Source organism: Salvia splendens, chromosome 4, assembly GCF_004379255.2.
Source record: "Salvia splendens isolate huo1 chromosome 4, SspV2, whole genome shotgun sequence".
NCBI classification, from domain to species: Eukaryota; Viridiplantae; Streptophyta; class Magnoliopsida; order Lamiales; family Lamiaceae; genus Salvia; species Salvia splendens.
Window position 1 is genome coordinate 28,293,939 of NC_056035.1, and position 21,157 is coordinate 28,315,095.

General features: G+C 39.2%; 1 protein-coding gene and 1 pseudogene across 2 annotated transcripts; one reads left to right on the top strand and one right to left on the bottom strand.

Annotated features, from left to right (window-relative positions):
* The first annotated feature begins 76 nt into the window (after positions 1–76).
* Positions 77–4,793, top strand: LOC121799306 (annotated as a pseudogene).
* On the bottom strand, positions 4,651–11,936 carry LOC121799305 (helicase-like transcription factor CHR28). 2 transcript variants are annotated; one of them, XM_042198631.1, is made up of 13 exons: positions 11,733–11,936; positions 11,251–11,355; positions 10,937–11,168; positions 10,727–10,858; positions 10,243–10,655; positions 8,720–8,791; positions 8,566–8,640; positions 7,543–8,449; positions 7,237–7,367; positions 6,448–6,669; positions 5,521–6,054; positions 5,079–5,288; positions 4,651–5,004 (listed from the first exon to the last, which is right to left on the bottom strand). In XM_042198631.1, exons 2-13 carry the CDS (start codon positions 11,353–11,355, stop codon positions 4,891–4,893), a joined length of 3,147 nt encoding a protein of 1,048 aa, XP_042054565.1. In that variant the 5' UTR covers positions 11,733–11,936; the 3' UTR covers positions 4,651–4,890. The 2 variants fall into 2 exon arrangements, with proteins under 2 accessions (XP_042054565.1, XP_042054564.1); XM_042198630.1 differs by having other exon boundaries at positions 11,251–11,381.
* Between the last annotated feature and the right edge of the window lie 9,221 nt (positions 11,937–21,157).

Genomic DNA, 21,157 nt, shown 5'->3' on the forward strand with positions numbered 1-21,157 from the left:
ATGAATTTTCTGACTGCTTCTTGACTCCCACTTGTATATGAATAATGTGTGTTTTCATTACTATAAAAGTAGTATTACTCTAGGTAGGTAGGTGGCAAACCTCTTTGTTTTCTTCCTCTGAGAAACTGTTGTTGCAGATGGGAGGGCTGAGATTTGTGTTGGTTGGATTATGTGTTGCTCTTTGTATATGTTGGTGTGCTCCAAGTGTGCATGGACAGGTTACTGATGCACAAGAAGGTCATATACTAAAACAACCTTTCTTCCTCATCATCATCATCTCATGTGTTTCTCTTCTTGCAATCACATGTTTGTATGCTATGCAGTTTCCGCTTTACTAGCTGTCCGCGACAGGCTAAAGGATCCGTACAAAACTCTGAACTGGACGCGGAAGTTTGATCCTTGTGCCTCAAACTGGACAGGGGTCAAATGCTACTCGAACGCCTCTGATGGCTATCTGCACGTCGAAGAACTGTATGCGCTTTTCCTTTCCCTTTTAATCAATATAATGTCCTTTGCATTCATTAATGATCATGTCCCGAAATAAACTCATGGCAAGGAGCTTACTACGGCTGAATCTTTCCGGAGAGTTGGCACCGGAGCTTGGGCTGCTAACTCACATGAAGATATTTTAAGTTGATTATAAGAGCATAGGATATAAATACATATATATGTCACTAGTTTTGCTTGGGATTGGGTTGTTTTATTTGCAAGGGACTTCTTGTGGAACAACATCAGTGGAAGCATTCCAAAGGAGATTGGCAAAATCACTGCCCTTGTTCACTTGTAGGCCCATCCATATATGTGATCATGATTCATGACTTTCTACTTTCCTATTTTCCTCATGTTGGATTAAATACTTGCAGGCTTCTGAGTGGAAATCAAATATCACGCCCTCTCCCAGATGAGCTTGGTTTTCTTCCCAACTTGAACAAATTTCAGCTGGATCTCAACATGATATCCGGGCCGATCCCCAAATCCTTCGCGAACTTAGCCAGCGTTCAGCATTTGTAACTTCCCACTTTCGATCTTCGACTGCATCTCTCACTCTACTTACTTACACCTCCTATTCATGCAGCCACATGAACAACAACCGATTCACAGGCCAGATCCCGCCTGAGATTGGTTCCCTTCCTTTACTTAAACATGTGTAAGCACTCGCTCCCTTGCACAGCCATCAATCACGTATACTCGTAAGTTCTCACTCGCAGCTCTAATTTTCATATCAACAGCCTTCTTGATAACAACCAGCTGTCGGGGTATCTTCCACCTGAGCTCGCCCGCATGCCTAACTTGACGATTCTGTACGTCTTCTTCTGCCTTACTGACGCAACTGATCAATTTCTTACTCATAAATATCTCCTTGCAGTCAACTAGACAACAACAACTTTGCTGGGACCGGGATTCCAGATTCTTATGCCAATATTACCAAGCTCGTCAAACTGTACGTCGCTCTGTCTTTAAATTATGTATCTGTAGCATCCAAGGAACACTGACAAATAATTCAGTATATTTGAGCCAGGAGTCTTCGAAACTGCAGCCTCGAAGGAACAATACCTGATCTTAGTAGTCTCAGACGCCTTCTTTACTTGTACGCTCGTATCTTCCACTTTTTACTTGAAATTCTCTCTGGTCGTATAATGTTTTCTCAATTCCACTGAATGCTTGTCTCACAGGGATCTAAGCGTGAATCGGCTCACTGGAAATATAATGGGAAATAGACTCTCTCAAAGCATTACAACCATGCAAGTATCTTCTTCCTCTTGTTTCCCATGTAGTAGATTCGCACCATTTCCTACCTTGTTTTCTCTGTAGAGAATGTTCCATCACTCACAGTGTATAACTCATTCATACGACTCTGCAGTATTCTATCACACAACGAGCTCAACGGTTCCATTCCATCCAACTTCTCTTCCCTCCCTCGACTTCAGAAATTGTAGGTGTTAACATTTTTATTGTATTTTGAAACGATCTCGTATTCTTATATTCTCAATCATGATTATAGGGCTCTCAATAACAACTTATTGAGCGGATCTGTGCCATCGGATATTTGGGACAATGTATTGTTCACTTCAGAATCAAAACTTGATATGTAAGACATGAACTTGATAAATATTACCTTCACTACTTTTCATTACCTTCAAGCTTATTCGTCGTTGTACCCTTGCAGAAATTTTGAACATAACTTGCTCTCTGATATTTCCGTCACCCTTAATATTCCTCCAAATGTTACACTAAAGTAAGTCTTGTTTTCGTCAGTATATAAACGAGACTATTATCGAAGAATTGTGTGACAGTTGTGTCTATCTCTGTATGTAGGCTTAGTGGAAACCCTGTGTGTAGTAGTGCAAACCAGCGAAACATCGCCTCGTTCTGTGGAGGTAGTAACGGTGGTGAAGACATACCTGACGAGAGCTTGGAGAAGCCTGCATTGTTGAGCTGTCCGCCTCAGATTTGCCCCATCCAAGGAAACTTCGAATACATCCCAACTCTGCCAGATCAATGCGTATGTGCAGCACCTTTTGGCGTGGGAGTGCGGCTTAGGAGTCCCAGAATATATCAGTTCCCTCCGTATCTGGATCTGTTTAAAGATTTCATAATATCAGGCATTTCGTTGTATCGTTACCAGATTCATGTTGAGTCGATCTCATGGGAAAGTGGTCCGAGGCTGAGGATGTTTCTGCTCTTCTTTCCGGACCACAACAAGTCTACTGTGTTTGATGCTAGTGAGGTTCAAGCAATTGCCACTGTGTTTGCTCGCTTCACGATACCTGGGAGTGACGTATTTGGGCCTTACGACCTCCTCAACTTCACTGCCAAGGGACCCTACTCCAACTGTATGTATGCCTTGAATGCCATTAGCTAGATTATATCGAGTTTTGATACGCATGTTTGGAAAAATAATACAGTTCCGCTGCCCACAATAAACAACGGTGGCGGTGGTATGAGCAAAGGTTCCTTGGTTGGAATCGTGCTTGGATCCATCTCGTGTGCCGGTGTGATACTTGCCTGCCTCCTGCTTTTCCTTCAGAAACGACGAGAGCAGTCCAACTCTAAATATCCTGTCAAGGATAAATCATGTGAGTTGATGATTGATATGTAGATTTTGATTTTTGTAAAATGATGGTTTAAGTTTAGCTAACCATGTATTTCTCTCATCTCATGTCAAGTCCCCAAAGTCTCGATGAAGGTGGAGGGCGTGAAGGCGTTTGATTTCGAGGATTTGGAGATGGCGACGAACAATTTCAGAAATCAGATAGGGCAAGGAGGATACGGAAAAGTGTACAAGGGCACAATAGCAGACGGTGCAGTGGTTGCTATAAAGCGTGCACAGCAAGGTTCGTTGCAGGGCGACAAGGAGTTCCACACGGAGATTGAAATACTTTCACGCCTGCATCATCGTAATCTGGTGTCACTGGTTGGGTATTGTGATGAGAAGGATGAGCAAATGCTGGTTTATGAGTTCATGCCCAATGGCTCCCTCCATGATCTCCTAACTGGTTGGTAAATTAATTACATTAAACTGAGTTTCTTGCTCACATATATAATTAACTAGTTGATTATTATGATTGCAACAGCCAAATACACAGCACCTCTCAATCTGGAAACAAGGCTGCACATTGCACTAGGCGCTTCGAGAGGCATTCTTTACCTGCACACGGAAGCTTATCCGCCCATCATCCACCGCGACATCAAGGCCAATAACATATTACTGGACTCCAAATGGACAGCTAAAGTTCGGCATCTCAAGGCTTGCGCCTGTCTCAGACGACGTAGGAGATACGGCTGCTCACATATCCACCAATGTTAAAGGCACACCGGTACCTCTCTCGCTTACTCTCATTGAGCTGAAAATAATGAAGGGTTCTTTCTCATTTGATTGAGGTGACAGGGGTACGTGGACCCGGAATACTTTCTGACACACAAGTTAACAGAGAAGAGCGATGTGTATAGCCTTGGCATTGTATTCTTGGAGCTGGTGACAGGAATGCAGCCTATAGCTCATGGAAGAAACATTGTGAGAGAGGTAGGCGTACATATACATATAACAACCTACGTTATAGATGTCAACACAAAGACATTTGTAGGTTAGCTAAAGGTAGTTGATATACTTATGTCTTCTCTATTGGCATCAATATTTGCATGTCAAGAGAAAACATACGTATATCTAATGTCAACAGAAAGACATACGTATGTCATACAAATGCCTTTGTGTTGACATCCATAACCTAGGTTGTTGTCAGTTATCAATTGATCATATCATGAGTGATTGTAATGTTATGTTAATCTGTTGTTCATGGTGGATATGAATTAAGTAGGTGAACACAGCATGCCAATCTGGGATGATGTTTTCCATCATAGACAGGACAATGGGGCCATTCCCTGAAGACATAGTGAAGAAATTCATGACCTTAGCTCTGAGATGCTCCATGGATGAGACCAAGGACAGACCATCTATGCTAGAAGTAGTGAGAGAGCTAGAGAATATATCATCCATGCTCAACCCAAGTATCTCCACCTCACCCTCCCCTCCGACCTCATCTCTCTACGGCGACAGAACAACCAGTTACGCCACCATGGATCTCCTGCCCAGAACCGGAACTGACCTCGTCAGCAGTGTCATTCACACCATCAATCCTCGCTGACCACTTGTACATAAACCATAATAAATTTCATTTCATATGCTTGATGATTAGAAAGTGAAAGTCCTTAATTTGGTCTTGTACATACACAAGAAGGCCATGTTCAAATTATATATCCTATAGCTCTAGTCAAGAATCACAATGTTTGCATCATACACTCTTCCCACTTCAATATGTACAACCAAGCATTTGGGTCTAGAGACAAAAATTGCCCATTGCATTGCGGGCAACGAAAGGAAAATTAAGTTGTTCAACGTCCTGAGCCTTCGAACAAAAATCTCAGGTCTTCCGCTGTGAGGCGAGTGCCGTGGCTGCCACTTTTATCTTCCCCGAATGCTGATGCCACCATTTTTCTCTTATCTTCCTGAAAACACATCATCAATGGTTACAACCCGACCCTAAACTCGTAACCAAAATCAAACAACAGCAAGCACCTACCTGAAGACTCAAGATGCGATCCTCAACTGTGTCCTTGACAGTTAACCGCGACACAGTAACTGTACGTGTCTGTCCTATTCTGTGAGCTCTATCAATAGCCTGATCCTCTGTTGTCGGATTCCACCAAAGATCCAAAAGGATTACACGGCATGCAGAGACCATGTTAAGCCCTAGATTCCCAGCTTTCAGAGACATTAACATGACATCCACCTGCATATACCATACATACAAAGGAAAAGAGTTCAATACCAGCAAATAATACTCCCTCCGTCCCCTAAAAATAGAAACTTTTGAAACGGCATAGGTTTTAAGGGGACGGAGGGAGTAATAAAAACAGCAAGGAGTACCTTGCCAAAAACAACTCCTACAAGATATGAGACTTGAGTCTCAGAATTAAACAAGCCAAAATAGTCTTAACCAGAAATGATAAGGGGCACCCTACCGCAGGATCAGTGTTGAATTCTTTAACAGCCTTGTCTCGAGCAACTATTGACATAGTACCATCAAGCCTCCGATAACTGATATGGTTATTCTTCAGTGACATCTCAACTAAGTCGAGCATGCTAGTCCATTGCGAAAAAATAATAGCCTTTTCAGGTGCTGTATTCGCTTGTTCATACTCACGAACAGCTGATGATGAAGTATCATATATGACCAAATCATGTGAGTCTGAACTCTGACGTTTTGATACACTTGAATTCAGAATTTCAAGAACGGACTTGATCTTTGATGAAACGTACTTTCTCTGTAGAACTGTAGACTCATCACACAGTTCGTCCGGAACAGGGCTATCACCATCCACATCCATAGACAGGCATCTCCTTAAAGTAGATCTTGAAAATACAACATCGGCACCGAGTTGTTCTTTACATTGATGGGCAGGACATGTATTGTCTTCGCCAGTTAAATGATCCGAAACACATTGATAACAGAAAACATGTCCGCACATTGTGACCACTGCATTTTCAGGAGGATCCTGTAGCACATAATATGTATACATCAGATCCTTGTAACTGACAGCACCAAGGAAAAATATTAACTATTAAATGAGGACTTTAATCCTAAACGATATAATTTTCCAGTGCCTTCGCTTACAAGGACAAAATTTGTCTGGTTTTGGTATTCATTTAGCCAATCCTTAAGCTATTAGAGACATAACTGGGAAACTCCTCATCAATTAATTGCTATTTTTAATTTTGGTAGGTCATCTTAGCAAGCAGCAATACTTGAAAACTCTCATGCTTAACCCAAACCCTGACTTCTCTGAAAATTCTTGACTTGGATTCCCTAAAAACCCAGTATAACAGTTCAAGAAGTACTAAGATATCAAATCAAGCAGCAATGAAAAGTAGTACGGAAGAGAGCATACTTGACACACAAGACATATGGCCAGTGAAGCTTCCAATTGTTTCAACAAATTCACTAGCAGTTCCCTTGGAAGATTCTTGGCCATCTTAGAGGAATCCTTTCCAATAGGATCAGAGCTGAGCCCTTTGACAAGTAATGGGTGATCACAAGCTTGGCGCAGACGCAAAAGCATCAATAAGATATTTGCGTAGTTTTGATTGACAGTACCAGCAGCAGCATAAGCCTGCAAAAATCAGAACACAGCTTTTGTATCATAATGCATTCTCAATTTTGCTTGCGTTAGACATGTTTCTCCACATTTCAAGTTACAAGGACACAATTACTTTTTCACTACATGGAGCATTTGTCATAAATTAATAGAGAGCAATGTGTTACAACATCACGTCATATATGCAAACAATAACCAAACATTAAACTAAGTAAGCCTTTCAAGCAGAGTAGCTTGAAAAGATATTATTATCCTCAGCAATTGCAAGCAGGTTTTCATTTGATATAGCTATTGCAAGGTGCTAGGGCCTAGGAACTGATTTCTTTCACACAAAAGATATGGTAGACTAACAAGTCTTTGAATCTATTTAAAAATATAGTGGCATACGAAAACTTGACCAAATATTAAGACATGAAGTACCACTCCGAAAAAATGACACATACTGTAGTATATAAAGCAGCACATTTTGACCACATCTTCAGAACTTGATCAGCATCACCAGTTGCAACAATCGTATGCACATTGGAAACTATAGACGATAAGGCGATATATATATTAGGGAGATACAATGAGTTGACTAACCTTAAATTGTTTGCGTGAGTCTAACTCAAGTTTCTCATAAAAGGCTCGTTCTTCAACAGAAAATTCCACCCTTTTTAAGTGTACCTTTTTGGGAGGTAGGTTGATTATAGGCTTACCATCAATTAAGTCACCTACCACAATGATAAAAAAAAAAGTTATAATGACCCTTGAAACATGAATCAAATATTGTTGAAGTAAGCAAGTCAAACAGGAAATATAAAAATGAAGTCTTAAGAAACTATAGAATCTCATGAGTTCCACAATACAAGTAAGGGAATGGCTGAATAGCGCATGAAATGGAATCACCTTTCGTTCGCCGCAACAAGATATTTCTTAAGACAAGTTGAAGCTTCTGGTAACCTACAATCGAGTCTCTCGCTATAGGACCCTTGATGGTAGAAACAAAGGTTTTGTAGTCATTATATGGATCATATCTCAAAAATCTGAAGTAGCTGAATAACTCATCTATAGAATTTTGTATTGGAGTTCCAGAAAGGCACCATCTTCGTTTTGCTCTTAGGCTACAACAGGCTCTAGCTACTTGTGTTCTGTGATTTTTTATTGTTTGAGATTCATCCAAAACAACCCTAGACCATGTAACCCTTGCTAATGTACCACAATTTTTATCCAAAGCATTCACATCAACATCCTTTTTACCCTTCTTGGACTTCTTACTAACTGATGACTTTTTGTGCTTCTTCTCCATGGCAAATTCAGAAGATATACCGTATCGGTCTCTGTCCTTTAGTTTATCATCATCATCTTCAGCCAAAGGTTGTTTTGGAAGTTCATTTGTAACAATAGCATATGTTGTTAAAACAACATCATATTTTGCCAATGCATCAGGACTCTTGGTCCTATTGCCGCCATGATATACTAGAACCTGAAGTTTAGCGTCAGTTGTGACTTTCTCATCCAGCTCCCGATCCCATTGTCGGATAACGCTGGCTGGACAAATGATCAATGTCCCTGCTCGTGGCCTACTGCTGCGGAATCCCTTTGTTGAATTACTCGCTTGTGGAAGTATTGCTAAACCATCAGATACTTCAATCTGGTTTGCATCATCAAGAACAACACAACCACTAACTCCATCATCATCATCCAAGTTAAAGGCTTCGGTTTTGGTTGAAGATGCCTCCTTAGCTTCAGATTTGGCCTCCAAATTCTTTTGCATTAGTATAAGGGCCATTGTTGAAATAGTCTTGCCCAGGCCCTGGGGTGTGAAAATTTATAATGTAGATTAAAGGAAACAAAGATCCAACAATGAGGAATTTTAAAATTAAAATAGACACATGAAATTAGATTAAATTAAATGACTAACATGCTAACCTGGTCATCAGCCAAGATACCCCCGATGCATAAACCAGATGATTCCTGACGAAGCATCCACGCCAAAGCAATTTTCTAAAAAGTGAAAAAGTCAAAGCTTAAAACCACGGATACCCAATTCAATCAGAGAAGTGTATGATAAGCAGACAGGGACCTGGTGCTTAAGAAGAGAAACTGACAGGAGTCCATCAGGGAAAGTAGCTTCTCTTTTATGCTGATGAATATCCTGCAATTATAACATATAAAATCCAATACACATCTAAAGACATTATATAGAACAACTTCAAAGTAATGCAACAAAAGAAATGAGAGTAAAAAGTTTCAAATTAGACAATGATCAGTTCAATACACTCATAAAGCTTTAGCTTGATAACAATTCAACAGAGTGAAACTTGAGTTGGGAATTCCCGGAGCACTGTTATAGAAAGCATACACACACACCAAAGTGTTCAGGAGTACTGTACTATTGACGCCTGGAACAAAGTATTCATGGTTAACTTGACTCCAGTGTTGTTAGAGTCGCGGGGCGCATCGGGTCGATGAGGTAAAAATTCGGGTCGCGGGTCGACGAGTCGACTGGGTCGAGAGACCCACAAATCTAGGCTAATTGTTTTGCCTTTTAATATTAAATAAAATAAATATATTGCTCTAATGTTTATAATATATCAAATAATATAAATGTTGACGCAATTCATGTGAATAGAGATAAAGTGGAAAATAGAAATGATCAAAATATCAAAACAATTCATAAGTCATAACACAATAAATAATTGATACCATTGTCTGAAAATATCAAAACAAAGGAATATATGAAGGGTGGCAGTAAAAGATCTTTGAATTGTTTATTTGTTTAGGAGTGAAGAGGCCGAATTCTAAAGTGTAGAAAGTAGGTTTGAAAAGTTTGATTTGGTGCATGCATATATATAGAGAATTGTGATTCAGAGAGTCAGAAAACATGTGAGATATTTGAAAAAATCAGAGATAGCATATGTTTAGGGCGACCCACTTGACCCAACGGCGACCCACTCGACCCAACGGCGACCATGTATCTCGATCAACCCACCCATGTTGGGGCGGTGATGGTCTCGACCCAGGCGACCCGGGCGACCCGAGCGACCCGGGCGACCCGAGCGACCCGAGCGACATTTTGACAACACTGCTTGACTCTGCTGCTAAAGGTAAGAAAATGGAGTTTTGTTCATGGAAAGTTCGCAACATTAATGATCAGAAACAGATAATTAATGCAGTAAACAAAAAGATGTACATGCAAGTTATTCATGTATTTTTTTTTATGTCTATACCCACATGCCCAAGCACAGTATCATGACTCAATTATTTAGAGGAGCATTAAAAAATATTTGTAGAGGATACAACAGGCAATAAGCCAAGTTTCTTTGACTACTAAGAGTACAAGTAAATTAAAAGTGTAGGGAAATCCCCCATCCATAAAATTAAAGAAAAGATTAGAGCAAAAGAAAACTGAAAACCACAGACTACCGAAGATCACAGAGTAAATACTAAATACTACTAGTTCACTCATCTGAACAAATGTAAATCACAAAGTCAAAGGCGCACCCTAACCACAAACTATGAACAAGCTTTCATTTCAAAAATTGATTTCATAAATGAAAACAGTCACAAATGAAGTAAAAACCCAATAAAATAAGCAAACAATACCTGCACAGCTGCTTGGAAAACAAATCTCTCATCAGGTCCTGCAGGCCTCTCTTCACCTACCCCAGTTTGATAGAAAGAATCTTTTAAACCAATCAATGGAGTGGTTGAAGAATGTTTTCCAGGCATCATAGTCGGGGGCAATACTCTACTTCCATTAGAAGGATTTGACCATACTGATTTTCCAAGTGTCTCGCGAATTTCAGTAGCACCCATATTTTCTATTAGATTGTGAAATGGCGGGCTAGAGGTAAAAGGCTGAAAACCAGGAAAGACTCTCTTTGTAGGATGAATATTATTGTCTATCCTTGAAGTTGAAGATCCAGAGGCCTCTGCAATATTCAGCCGTTTTTGTGGTCTTGATGGGATTTCATCATAAACAGGCCGCCTCTTAGAAGAATAAGGATCATTGTTACCTGCAATTGTAGGAAACCTGACCTATAACACCAGTTTGATTGCAATAAGTGACTTATGACAAATAATCTACCTGTCGATTTAGGTGCCCAAGATGGAAGTTTTCTGAAACTGCTAGAAGAGTTGATGTTTCCCACTGGAGACTCATACTGAAAAAATTGCCTCTTAGAAGATGAAGGAACTTCATGAGAAAAAACATTGTGACCTGCAATAGGAGGCTTTCTAATGAGCAACACCAGATGGGTCACAGCAAAGTGACTGATGGCCAATAATTAGGTGGTACCTGTGGACTTAGGACGAGACGAGGATGCTTGAGATGGAGGGACCCCACCATTGACAGTAGTCGCAGTATCCCTACCCGGAGAGTCATCTCTATAATTATCTATTTCCCATAAATCCGAATCATCACTGTCTGAGGAACTGATATCTATAGGCTCGGCTGAAGCCATGGCAGCAAAAGAATGACTATTGGGTGAAATTACCAACTTAGACGAGCCCCTAAAAGCTTCGCTAATCTGTAATTCACACGACCAACACCTCAGGTCGCAATAAACAGAGGTACTGACATGCAAGTGACAATCTTCTGGAATGACTTACAACGCATGAAAAACGCCTCAAATAATTAAGTAGTCCGCCAATTACTGTGGGCGTCCTCCAGTTGAATACTAGTACACCATCCAGAGGATCCACATGCTCAGTCATCTACAGAGGAAACGCACATCGGATGCCTAGTTCAAGAAACAAACGTACTCTCAAAATATCAAAAACCCCTACGGGAATCAGCAACACAATCGAGCAGCAGAAAATTATACAAATGTAATTAAACTACATGCATGGATGAGAATTGAGAAAGGTTCAAGGATTAAGGAAAGTGAAATAAGAGCATCTTGACGACAAAATTCAGTTATCAGCAAACTCGTTCAAGAATTCCCTACAAAGCTTGGTTCTTTTAAGTAATTGTAGGTAATTGGGCATAAAAAGATATAAAAAAGAAAAGGGGGAAAAGGAAAGAAATCAAATTTCGTGATCAATTTGGTTGTAAAGAAACTCGAAAGTAGAAATTTTGGGGAGAAACATACCTATTTCGCGATTATGCAAAGTGGAGGGCGAGTTGCGAGAGTGGGCAGTTCCAACATTCCACAGCAGAAAAGACCTATGGCATCGTCTTCCTCGTTTAAACTGCACACGCTCTCTCTCTCTCTCTCAAAACGTGAGTAAATCGAAACTAGTCTTTAAATCCCTACTCTCTAATTTATTCCGCTCTGCTCAAATTCACGAAACAAGGCTAACTGATTTCAGACTTTTCCGCCCTAATTTTATTTATGGAAATCTAGCAATATATAAAGGGCCATTTTTTTTTGGCTCGCCACGTGGCACTGTTTTAGCGGGAAAGTAACTCATTGATAAAAAAAAGACAGATTATTAAATAAAAAATTGGTGCAATTAAATAGTGACTTCTCCAAAAAGATTAACACTTATATATAGATAAATCATTAATCCAATTTGCAATTTTGAGGATTATTGTTATGGACTGATTTTGTGATTTTTTTTATTGCAGCATAGGGACAGATGAGAGAGAAAGAAGGTGAGAAGAATAAAAATGAGAGGAATGAGAAAGAGAGTCAGCGACGCCGGCTGTGCAGTCACCAAAATCGCCGTTAGTATATAATATTTGAAATTGTTTATAATTTAATGTATACTTATTTTAATCATTCCTGAAACATGCTTAAATATACTATATATATATATATATATATATATAATAAAGTGTTAGTATATAATCACTATATCCCAATGTAAGTCACATTTTCCTTTTGCATTTTTTTGGACTGATTTTTGATTTTTTTTTGTTTTTAACTTTGATTGCAGTAGAGCAAAGCTATTGGAATCCGGTGACAGATCCGACGACGGCTGACGAGCGCGGCAAGGCTGAGGGAGGATGGGTGGTGGGGCCAGGAGGCGATTGGCCGAGAAAAAGCGAGGGATCCAAAGTGAGAGAGATGGGGATGAAATGTGAGAAGAGGAAGTAGATAGACAGCCTACCTATCATGGTATCTGTAGCCGCCACTTCAAAGATCCGATCTTTACCGGCAATAACGGCAGCAGGACGGCAGATGCGTGAAACGAGAGACAGGGCAGCCGGGTGAGGCGGCGGGGTGGCGAGTAAGGCATAGTAGCGCCGCGGGCGGAGCGGGAAGGCGGTGTGGAAGGAGAGCCGGTGAGGAAGAAGGAGCAGTTCTCTAGCCGGGAGATGATTTCAGCCACCGATTGGGAGGAGGGGGAAGGGAGCGGGGGAGAGAGAAACTTGAGAGAGGGAGGCGTGCAAGTTGCTTTAGGGTTTTAGGATAATATTAATTTAATGTATATTGTTTGGACTTTATTTTAATATTTAGTGGGCTTTTAGCGCGTTGGTTTTGGAGTCTAATTTAGATTTTAAATTATGCACTAAATTTATAGTACTGTACAACTCTTTTAATTAAATAAAATTTTAATTTGAATGTTGTACACTATTATTTTATTTTAAGCTAAATTTAATTTGAATTTCTAATTTATTGGATTTTGTATAATATATCTTTATAAATTAATTTTTTATTAAGTAATTAAATTTATATATAATTAGAATTTAGTTGACTTTGATTTACTCATATATTTGAGAACAATATCAAGTATTACTTTTTACGAGGATTCATAATTATATACTAATTGTGATTATGTGAATTTTCCAATAAAAATTGTGAACTATATCCCCATTTTATATGTTAGTTTCTTAAAGAATTAAGTAACTAAAGTGTTTGTATTAAATATGATACTACTAACCATATTTAGGTTTCAAAATTAATAGTACTAGGGATCAATTTTTTTTATAAAGTATATATAATGATACTTTTTTAATTGTTTACGATTTCATTAGTTACGATTTTATTAGTTACAATTGAGTTACAATTGAGTTGATTATGATTTATTTCTACTAAATAAGATAATGGTTTTTTATGACTTTGAGTTTTATTTCTTTTTTTATGCTTTTCAAAATATTGTGTTTATGAATATTATGTTTTAGGGTTTTCAAGTTTGATTTGTTCGACTTTTTGGTATAATGTAATTTTTTTAATATTTGTGTGAGGTAAATTCACAACTCATACAAAATGTTTCATCTTTATTCTTTCTCCACTCAACTCACAAAATAAAATTGTTTATAATCTCTTTCTGAAATGCTTTATTTAGAGTGAGATGGTACGATATACATTTCTTTTAGTATTACAAAGTGTATATAATGATATTATTTATTATTTATGTTGAACTACTTTGAATTTGTAGTATTTAATAAGTTAAAATCATATCACCCATGAGTCGAGAAGGGAGAAGTATGAATCCGTTAGTTTACCTTTTATGCAATCCAACTATTAGTTTGTTGTAATCATTCTAAGTTTTGTTTTATTAATGAGAATGTATATTTTTGTTGATCATAACATATGAAATACTCCTTCCGTCCCAAGGAAGATGACTCATTCCTTGGGGGCACAGAAATTTATGCAGTTTTATTTTGTGTGTTAGATAAAGAGAATAAAGTAAGAAAATGTAATAAAGTAGAGATAAAGTGGATTCTGTTTTTAGTAAGGGCTCATCTTGGGTGGGACAAACTAAAAAGGAAATTGGGTCGTCTTCGGTGAGACGGATGAATTATTAATTTATTGAAATTGTTTGATGACTCTTTTATATTCTTTTCATTTTAAATGTGAAAAACATTATACTCCTCTCATCCCAACTAAGTTGAGTCGTATTCCTTTTTGTAATGTCCCAACTAAGTTGAGTCATTTCCTTTTTTGACAAAAAACAAAACATCTAATCACTATTACTTTATTTCATCAACTACTCTACTCTGTATTTATCTTTCCTACTTTATTCCTAACTCTTACTTTTCAACACAATTTCTTAATCTTCGTGCCTAAAATTTTTGTCTCAACTTAGTTGGAACAGAGGGAGTATTAATTAGCATTTGTATTTTTTTATTTGTAATTACGTGAAATATAAACATATATATTTACTAAAGTGTTAATATATACTCCCTTCGTCCCACTCTAAATGACACTTTCTAAATTTAGAAACATCACTCTTTCTACTTTTCCCCCATCTCTTATCTTATTCTCTACTTTTGCAAGATCATGCTATACTTGCTCTCACGCTGGATGTTGTTGATGAGGTTAACAAGTTCTTGAGAACATGTTTGATTTCTATGTTTTGTTGATCGAATTTATAATGAACTATTTACTTTTTCAAATAATTTTATTTATTTACTTTGGTATTTAGTATTTCTCAATCTTTTGTTTGTATATCATATTCTATTTATATTTTTTCCCTCATGTCATGTCGTTATAGTGGATTGATAGATGTAGAAGTAGAAGTATAAGTATGTTTTTTAAATCTTTATAATCTTATGAATACAAACTTTAAATAGTTTCTATTCTTGATTTGCAATAATTTTTACATTTTTTCTATATATTTTTTAATTTAATTTAATTCATTTTAGTTATATTTTCTTATTTTTGAAAATCATTTGGCCCGTGCATAACACGGGTGGTAAAACTAGTTTTAGAAAAAACCTACTGCCATGATTTTCAAAATTTGAACGATTATTCACAAACTTTCAATTTTAATCCCTTCTCTCACTCAAAGATCGCATTCTTGAGTGGGCACGAAATTTGGAATTTTAGGAAAAATTGTTAAGTGAAATAAGTAGAATGGACAAATGTAGTTGAATATTTAATGAAGAAAGATGAAAGGGAGATTTATTTTCAAATATAGAAAATGAACCTCTTGGTGGGACAAACTAAAAAGAAAAGGAGGACATATTGAATAGAACGAATGAAGTAATTTTATCAAGATTTTATATAATTAATATTAAGAACATCCCCAACCGTGCTCTTAGCTAAGACCACAATTGTAGGTCTGGTCCCATTTTTATTCATATTTTATTAAAAAAAACAACCGAAACACAAATACTCACCCCTATATATATGCACTCCCCTAATAAGAGGAGTACATTTTCTCATACCTCCTAACTTGAAACCATGGAATTCTCTCAAATTTTTGGCTTCTTCAAAATTTACACCGAATCACTCAAACTCATTCTCAAAAACGCAAAAGCAATAGCATCAATCACCGCACATTCCATTCTCCTCTCATCCATCCTCTTTCTGACATTCACTTTCCTCTACCAAACCGCCTCCAAATCCCACCTAAAAATAGACTTATTCACCGTCTTCATTTTCTTAGCGGACTTGTGTCTATTTGCTGCTTATTTAGCAATTTCCAACGTGTCGTGGATCGCAACGGTGACAACAACGGCCTCGTCGTACAACGGCGGCAGAATACTACCGTTGCAAGAACTATTCAACTGTCTAAAACCGAAATGGGCAAGTCCGTTCAGGGTCAAGTACCATCGGCCACCGTATCCGATTCTTATCGTGTGGCTGATCATAACGGCTATGGCTGTTGCTGAAGTTTGGTACGATCCAAAGAATACCTTATGGATAGCGGCTTTGTTTGCGTGTTTCGTTTTTGTGCCTCTACACTGTTAGAAGTCTCAAGATTGGCTTGATCAACCAAGAAGGAGATGGCTTGATCAAGCCATCGATCAAGTGTGTTGAACGAAGTGGCGACCAAGAAGGAGATGGCTTGATCAAGCCATCAATCAAGTGTGTTGAACGAGATGGCTTGATCACGCCATCGATTAAGCGTGTTGATCGTGGTCGTAATGGCGGCCAACTTGATGAAGCCATGAATCATGGTCGTAATGGCCAAGTTGATCAAGTTGTGGACCGAGGCGCCAAGCCACTGGACCTCTCTGTACGTTGCATCGATGCGAATTCGACAAAGAAGATTGAAGCACGTGTTGTGCAAGGAAAGCCACGAGCTGAAGCCAAGGACAAGCCAAGCAAGACAGCTAAGATGAAGAACCACACTTGTACTTGCAGAGACGTGTTGATACGTGGATTAAATAAGAAGGAATCGTTGCAGAGTTAGTTTTGATTAAAAGAGTTAGTTTTTATTAACGTTGTTAAAGTATGAAGATTAATGAGAGATTCTAGATCTTTCCAATATGCAGTATATGTAATAGGATCGGGCTGTAAGTTAAGGCATCAATGTAATAGCAGCTGAGGCTCTTCACCATCTATTTTGAGTTATGTTCATTTACATTTTTCTTCGCATGGTTTTCCATAGTTCTTTACATGGTATCAGAGCAGGATCTTCTTGATCTTGTCTCTATACCCCCTTTCTCTACGTTTTTGTTTTCTTTCCACAAATGGCAAGCTCCAGCTCTACATCTGGAGCCATTGCTCAGGGTCAAAACAATCAGTCTTTCTATGCACAGCAGCTACCCCCCATATCAGTGAAGATGACTGATGCAAACTTCTTAATGTGGCAACAACAAGTTGATGTCACTGCCTATGGATATGGGCTTGAAGGATTTCTGAATGGAGAAAAGAAATCTCCACCCCAGACAATTGTTATTGCAGGGGAGAGAAGGGGGATCTGTCATTAATGATGAGTTTATTTCATGGCAGAGGCAAGATATGAGAGTTGCAGCATGGCTGTTCTCTTCACTCTCAGAAGGAGCTCTGGCTTGGTGGTTGGCCTGAGGTCTGCAAGGGATATCTAGAGTGCCCTTGAGACCAATTTTGCAAGCAGATCTACAGCTAAAATAATGCAATACCGGCAGCAAATGCAAAATCTCAAGAAGGACTCCCTGACCATGAGTGAGTACATTGGAAAGATGAGAAACTGCTTTGATCTTCTTGGATCGGTAGGCTGCAGAGTATCTGAAGATGAGCAAGTGATGCACATTCTTGGAGGACTGGGACAAGAATATGATCCAGCTGTGTGTGCAATCAGCTCAAGGTCAGTCTCATATAGTTTAGGTGATGCTACTGCTTTTCTACTCACTTTTTAGTCAAGGATGGAGACTATGAGATCTCATTCCTCCAGCACAGAGGGGTCACAACCTCTTCTGAATATGATGCAGCCATCAAATCAAAAGAAAGATTTCACTCCATACAACACTAGGTTTGATTCTGGAAGTGGCAGAGGTGGAGCAAGAAATCAGAGAGGAGGAAAAGGTGGAAGAGGCTATGACAGAGGAAACAACAAGGTGGTGTGTCAACTTTGTGACAAGCCTGAGCATACTGTAGCAAAATGCTGGCACAGATTTGAGCAAAATTTAGCCCCTTCACAGCCACAACAACCTCAGTTTAGAGGGAATGCTCAAAATCAGCAACATGGCTTCTTCAGTCCATCAGTACATCTGGTGCATTCTGCTGCAGCTAGGCCTCCTCCATCTCTGAGCACTGGAGCACCATCTGAGTTTGGCTATGATTCAAATGCTTCAACTAGCTGGTACCCAGATTCTGGAGCCACTCACCATGTCTCTGGTGATTTAAGCAACCTTTAACACCAGTGCAGAATACACAGGAGGTAATGGTCTCTTGCTTGGAAATGGATCTTCTGTTTCTATCTCTAATATTGGTGATTCTGTTTTAAAACCTCACTCTTCTAGTTTCAATAGGTAGCTTACCTTAAAGAATCTCCTACATGTTCCTAGCATAACCAAGAATCTTCTCAGTGTGTCAAAATTTGCTAGGGATAACTTTGTCTTCTTTGAATTTCATCCTGACTTTTGTTTTGTCAAGGATCTGGGAACCCGGGAAATCGTGCTCAAGGGAACTTTTGACAAGGGGTTGTACCATTTTCTAGTAGACCATTAACCAATCAAGAGAAGCTCTAGCTCCACCATTTCCTTGTCCACTCCTTTCAATCAAGGCAGTCCAGCCATACACAGTGTCATATCCACCATACCAGCACCTAGGGCTAGGGAAAAATACCGAAATATCAAAATACCGTCCTTATCGTACAGAAAAAATACTGAAAATATCGAATTTTCGGTATACCGTAATTTTCGGTAAGGTATGATACCTTATCGAAATTTTTCGGTAAGGTAACAATATGAATTTTCATATACTGTGGTATACCGTGACATACCGAAATTCAGTGTATACCGTAAATTAAGGTATATACCATGAAATATAAAGTAAAATAAAATACATTAATAAAGCTGAAATACAATTATAAATTCCTAAAAATTAAAAAAGTGCATAATTAAAATCCTAAAAATTTAAAATTACATTCTAAAAAGTGGGAATTGTATAATTTAAATTTGAAAAATTAAAAAGTACTTATTTCGAGTTTGGAAGAAAACTACACTTTCGGTTGCGGGCGGGTGAGAGGGGGGAGTATACACAATTGCACTTGGAGTGCTTCAATCATCTAGCTAATCACGACTCTTTGCTCGAGAGTCATCATGGATTGGTCGGCATTGATAGCTCTCTCCAAATACCCAAATAACGTATTCGAGTTAGGAGGGATTGCATGGGGTGGAGGCACGAGAGCCGGAGCCACCGGTTGGGATTGTTTCGTTGCTCAACGGCGGCCAGCCGTCGTCGCCTTAGTCCCTTGTGAACGACGTCACGAACGCCTCGGACCGGCTTCAGAGCTATCCAAGTAAGTTTCAGCAAGTTGGCTTGCCAACTCATCCTCGCCGACGTCGGATAGCGACCTCGACCGTTTGCCGGTGGAGCCTGAGGAGGATTAGGTGCCTCCCAACCACTTAGACATATGACGCACCTTCTTCCAAGTGTTGAGATGCCTGAATGCTTTGTGGGTCATCGTTTGGAAGACCATCATGGCGCCGTGATGATGTCGGCTTCGCTAGAGCCACTCCCGGCCAACCAATGTTCCTCAAGGAAAAGTCTAGAACTTATGTATGTTCGCATGTGCTCTTACAATCGCATTGCGTAACATCCTCTGGTTGTACTCCACAATTCTTGTCAGACGGTTGGTGTTGTAGGTGTTGCAGATGCATTCCCAGAACTGCCTCCCACTTTGATTTGTGCCGAAGGCTACATCTTCGGACACCGAAACATAGGCCTCGCCATCGCGACCGACATCGACGGTGATGCCCTCAGGAAGTTGAGACAACCAGTGCGACATTTTGCATGTCCATTGGATAAGGTCGGTAATCACTCGGAATTCCTGTGCCGTGGGTAGGAAAAGGGGCCGAAAAACCCGTATCCGGCGCGGCAGATGACGGATTTTCGAACCAATTGTGGTTCCAACAGCCGGAGGGGTAGGGTGGCTGGTCGGACATGTTTGCAAGAAGAGTGTTTGAGAATTTGAGAGAGAAAAATGAGATTGAGAGAGAGTTGTTTGGTGTCATTTTTTTTGGTAAAATGGAGGTATTTATAGATGAAAAATGTGAATTTTGGAGTAAAAAATGAAAAATAAATAAGTGAGGGGAAAAAACGGATACTCCATCCATCCCACAAGAATATGCACTCTTTTCTTTTTAGTCTGTCCCACAAGAATATGCTCTTTCTAATTTTGTAAACTATTTTATCTGAGATAGAACCCGTTCTCCACTAAAAATTACTTTAATTACTTTTTCTTTGTACATCCCTCTTACTTTATTAATCTTGCATTAAAATCCCTACTGAACCCAAAGTGCATATTCTTTGGGGACGGAGGGAGTATATTTTATTAGGAGGTGGGAAAATAATTTTTTTTTAAATTGGATTTTTTGAATTTTCCAAATTTAAAAAATATTATTTCCAACTGCTATATTGAAGCCCAGTTGCGGGGGCGCAATTGGGCTTCAGCGCCCAATGTGGGCGCGCCACATCAGGAGGCACATGCGTCCATCAGAGCAGATGGAGCTCTTAGCTAAGTGCAGCACCATGTCGTCGGCACGACCTCGCTCTACCAAACGGTGCCCGTTGGGGATGCTCTAAGAAGGTATTAAAACATCTCGTACTATATTTCCTACTATACAAAAAAAATTACTCTACTACACAAATAAAAAAGACACGTGGATATTCTTTATAAGAATAAAAAACTAATTTAGAATTCTAAAATTTCCTAATACATTGATAGACCCTTGATCTATCGTTGTAGAGCATGAACGTTTATAATGAGGAGAAGGAGGAGGAGGAGGAGAAGAAGAAGAAGAAGAAGAAGAAGAAGAAGAAGAAGAAGAAGAAGAAGAAGAAGAAGAAGAAGAAGAAGCAGAAGAAGAAGAAGAAGAAGAAGAAGAAGATGATGAAGAAGAAGATGATGATGACAAACCCTAGTTTAGACATGCCCAAGGTTCCGGAACCTCCGACTCTCATTCCAGAAAATCTCAAACTGGAACCGAACCTTGAGCGTATTTTGCAGTTACGGTTCCTGAAAGATCTCAGGTTTGCGTAGGTGTCGCTCAAGCAAGGATCTATCCTACTGATCAGTATAAGAATCCCCGCTAGCCTAGAACCTGCTTTCAAAGAATCCTCAACCCTCTTCTACTGGGTAGTATACTGAAGGTAGGGGTCGAATCCCACAGAGATGGTGCGCTAAAACTATTGCGGTGATATTCTGGAGGGTTTGGTTAGCTACCACGCTCGGGTTGAGTCTCTACCTA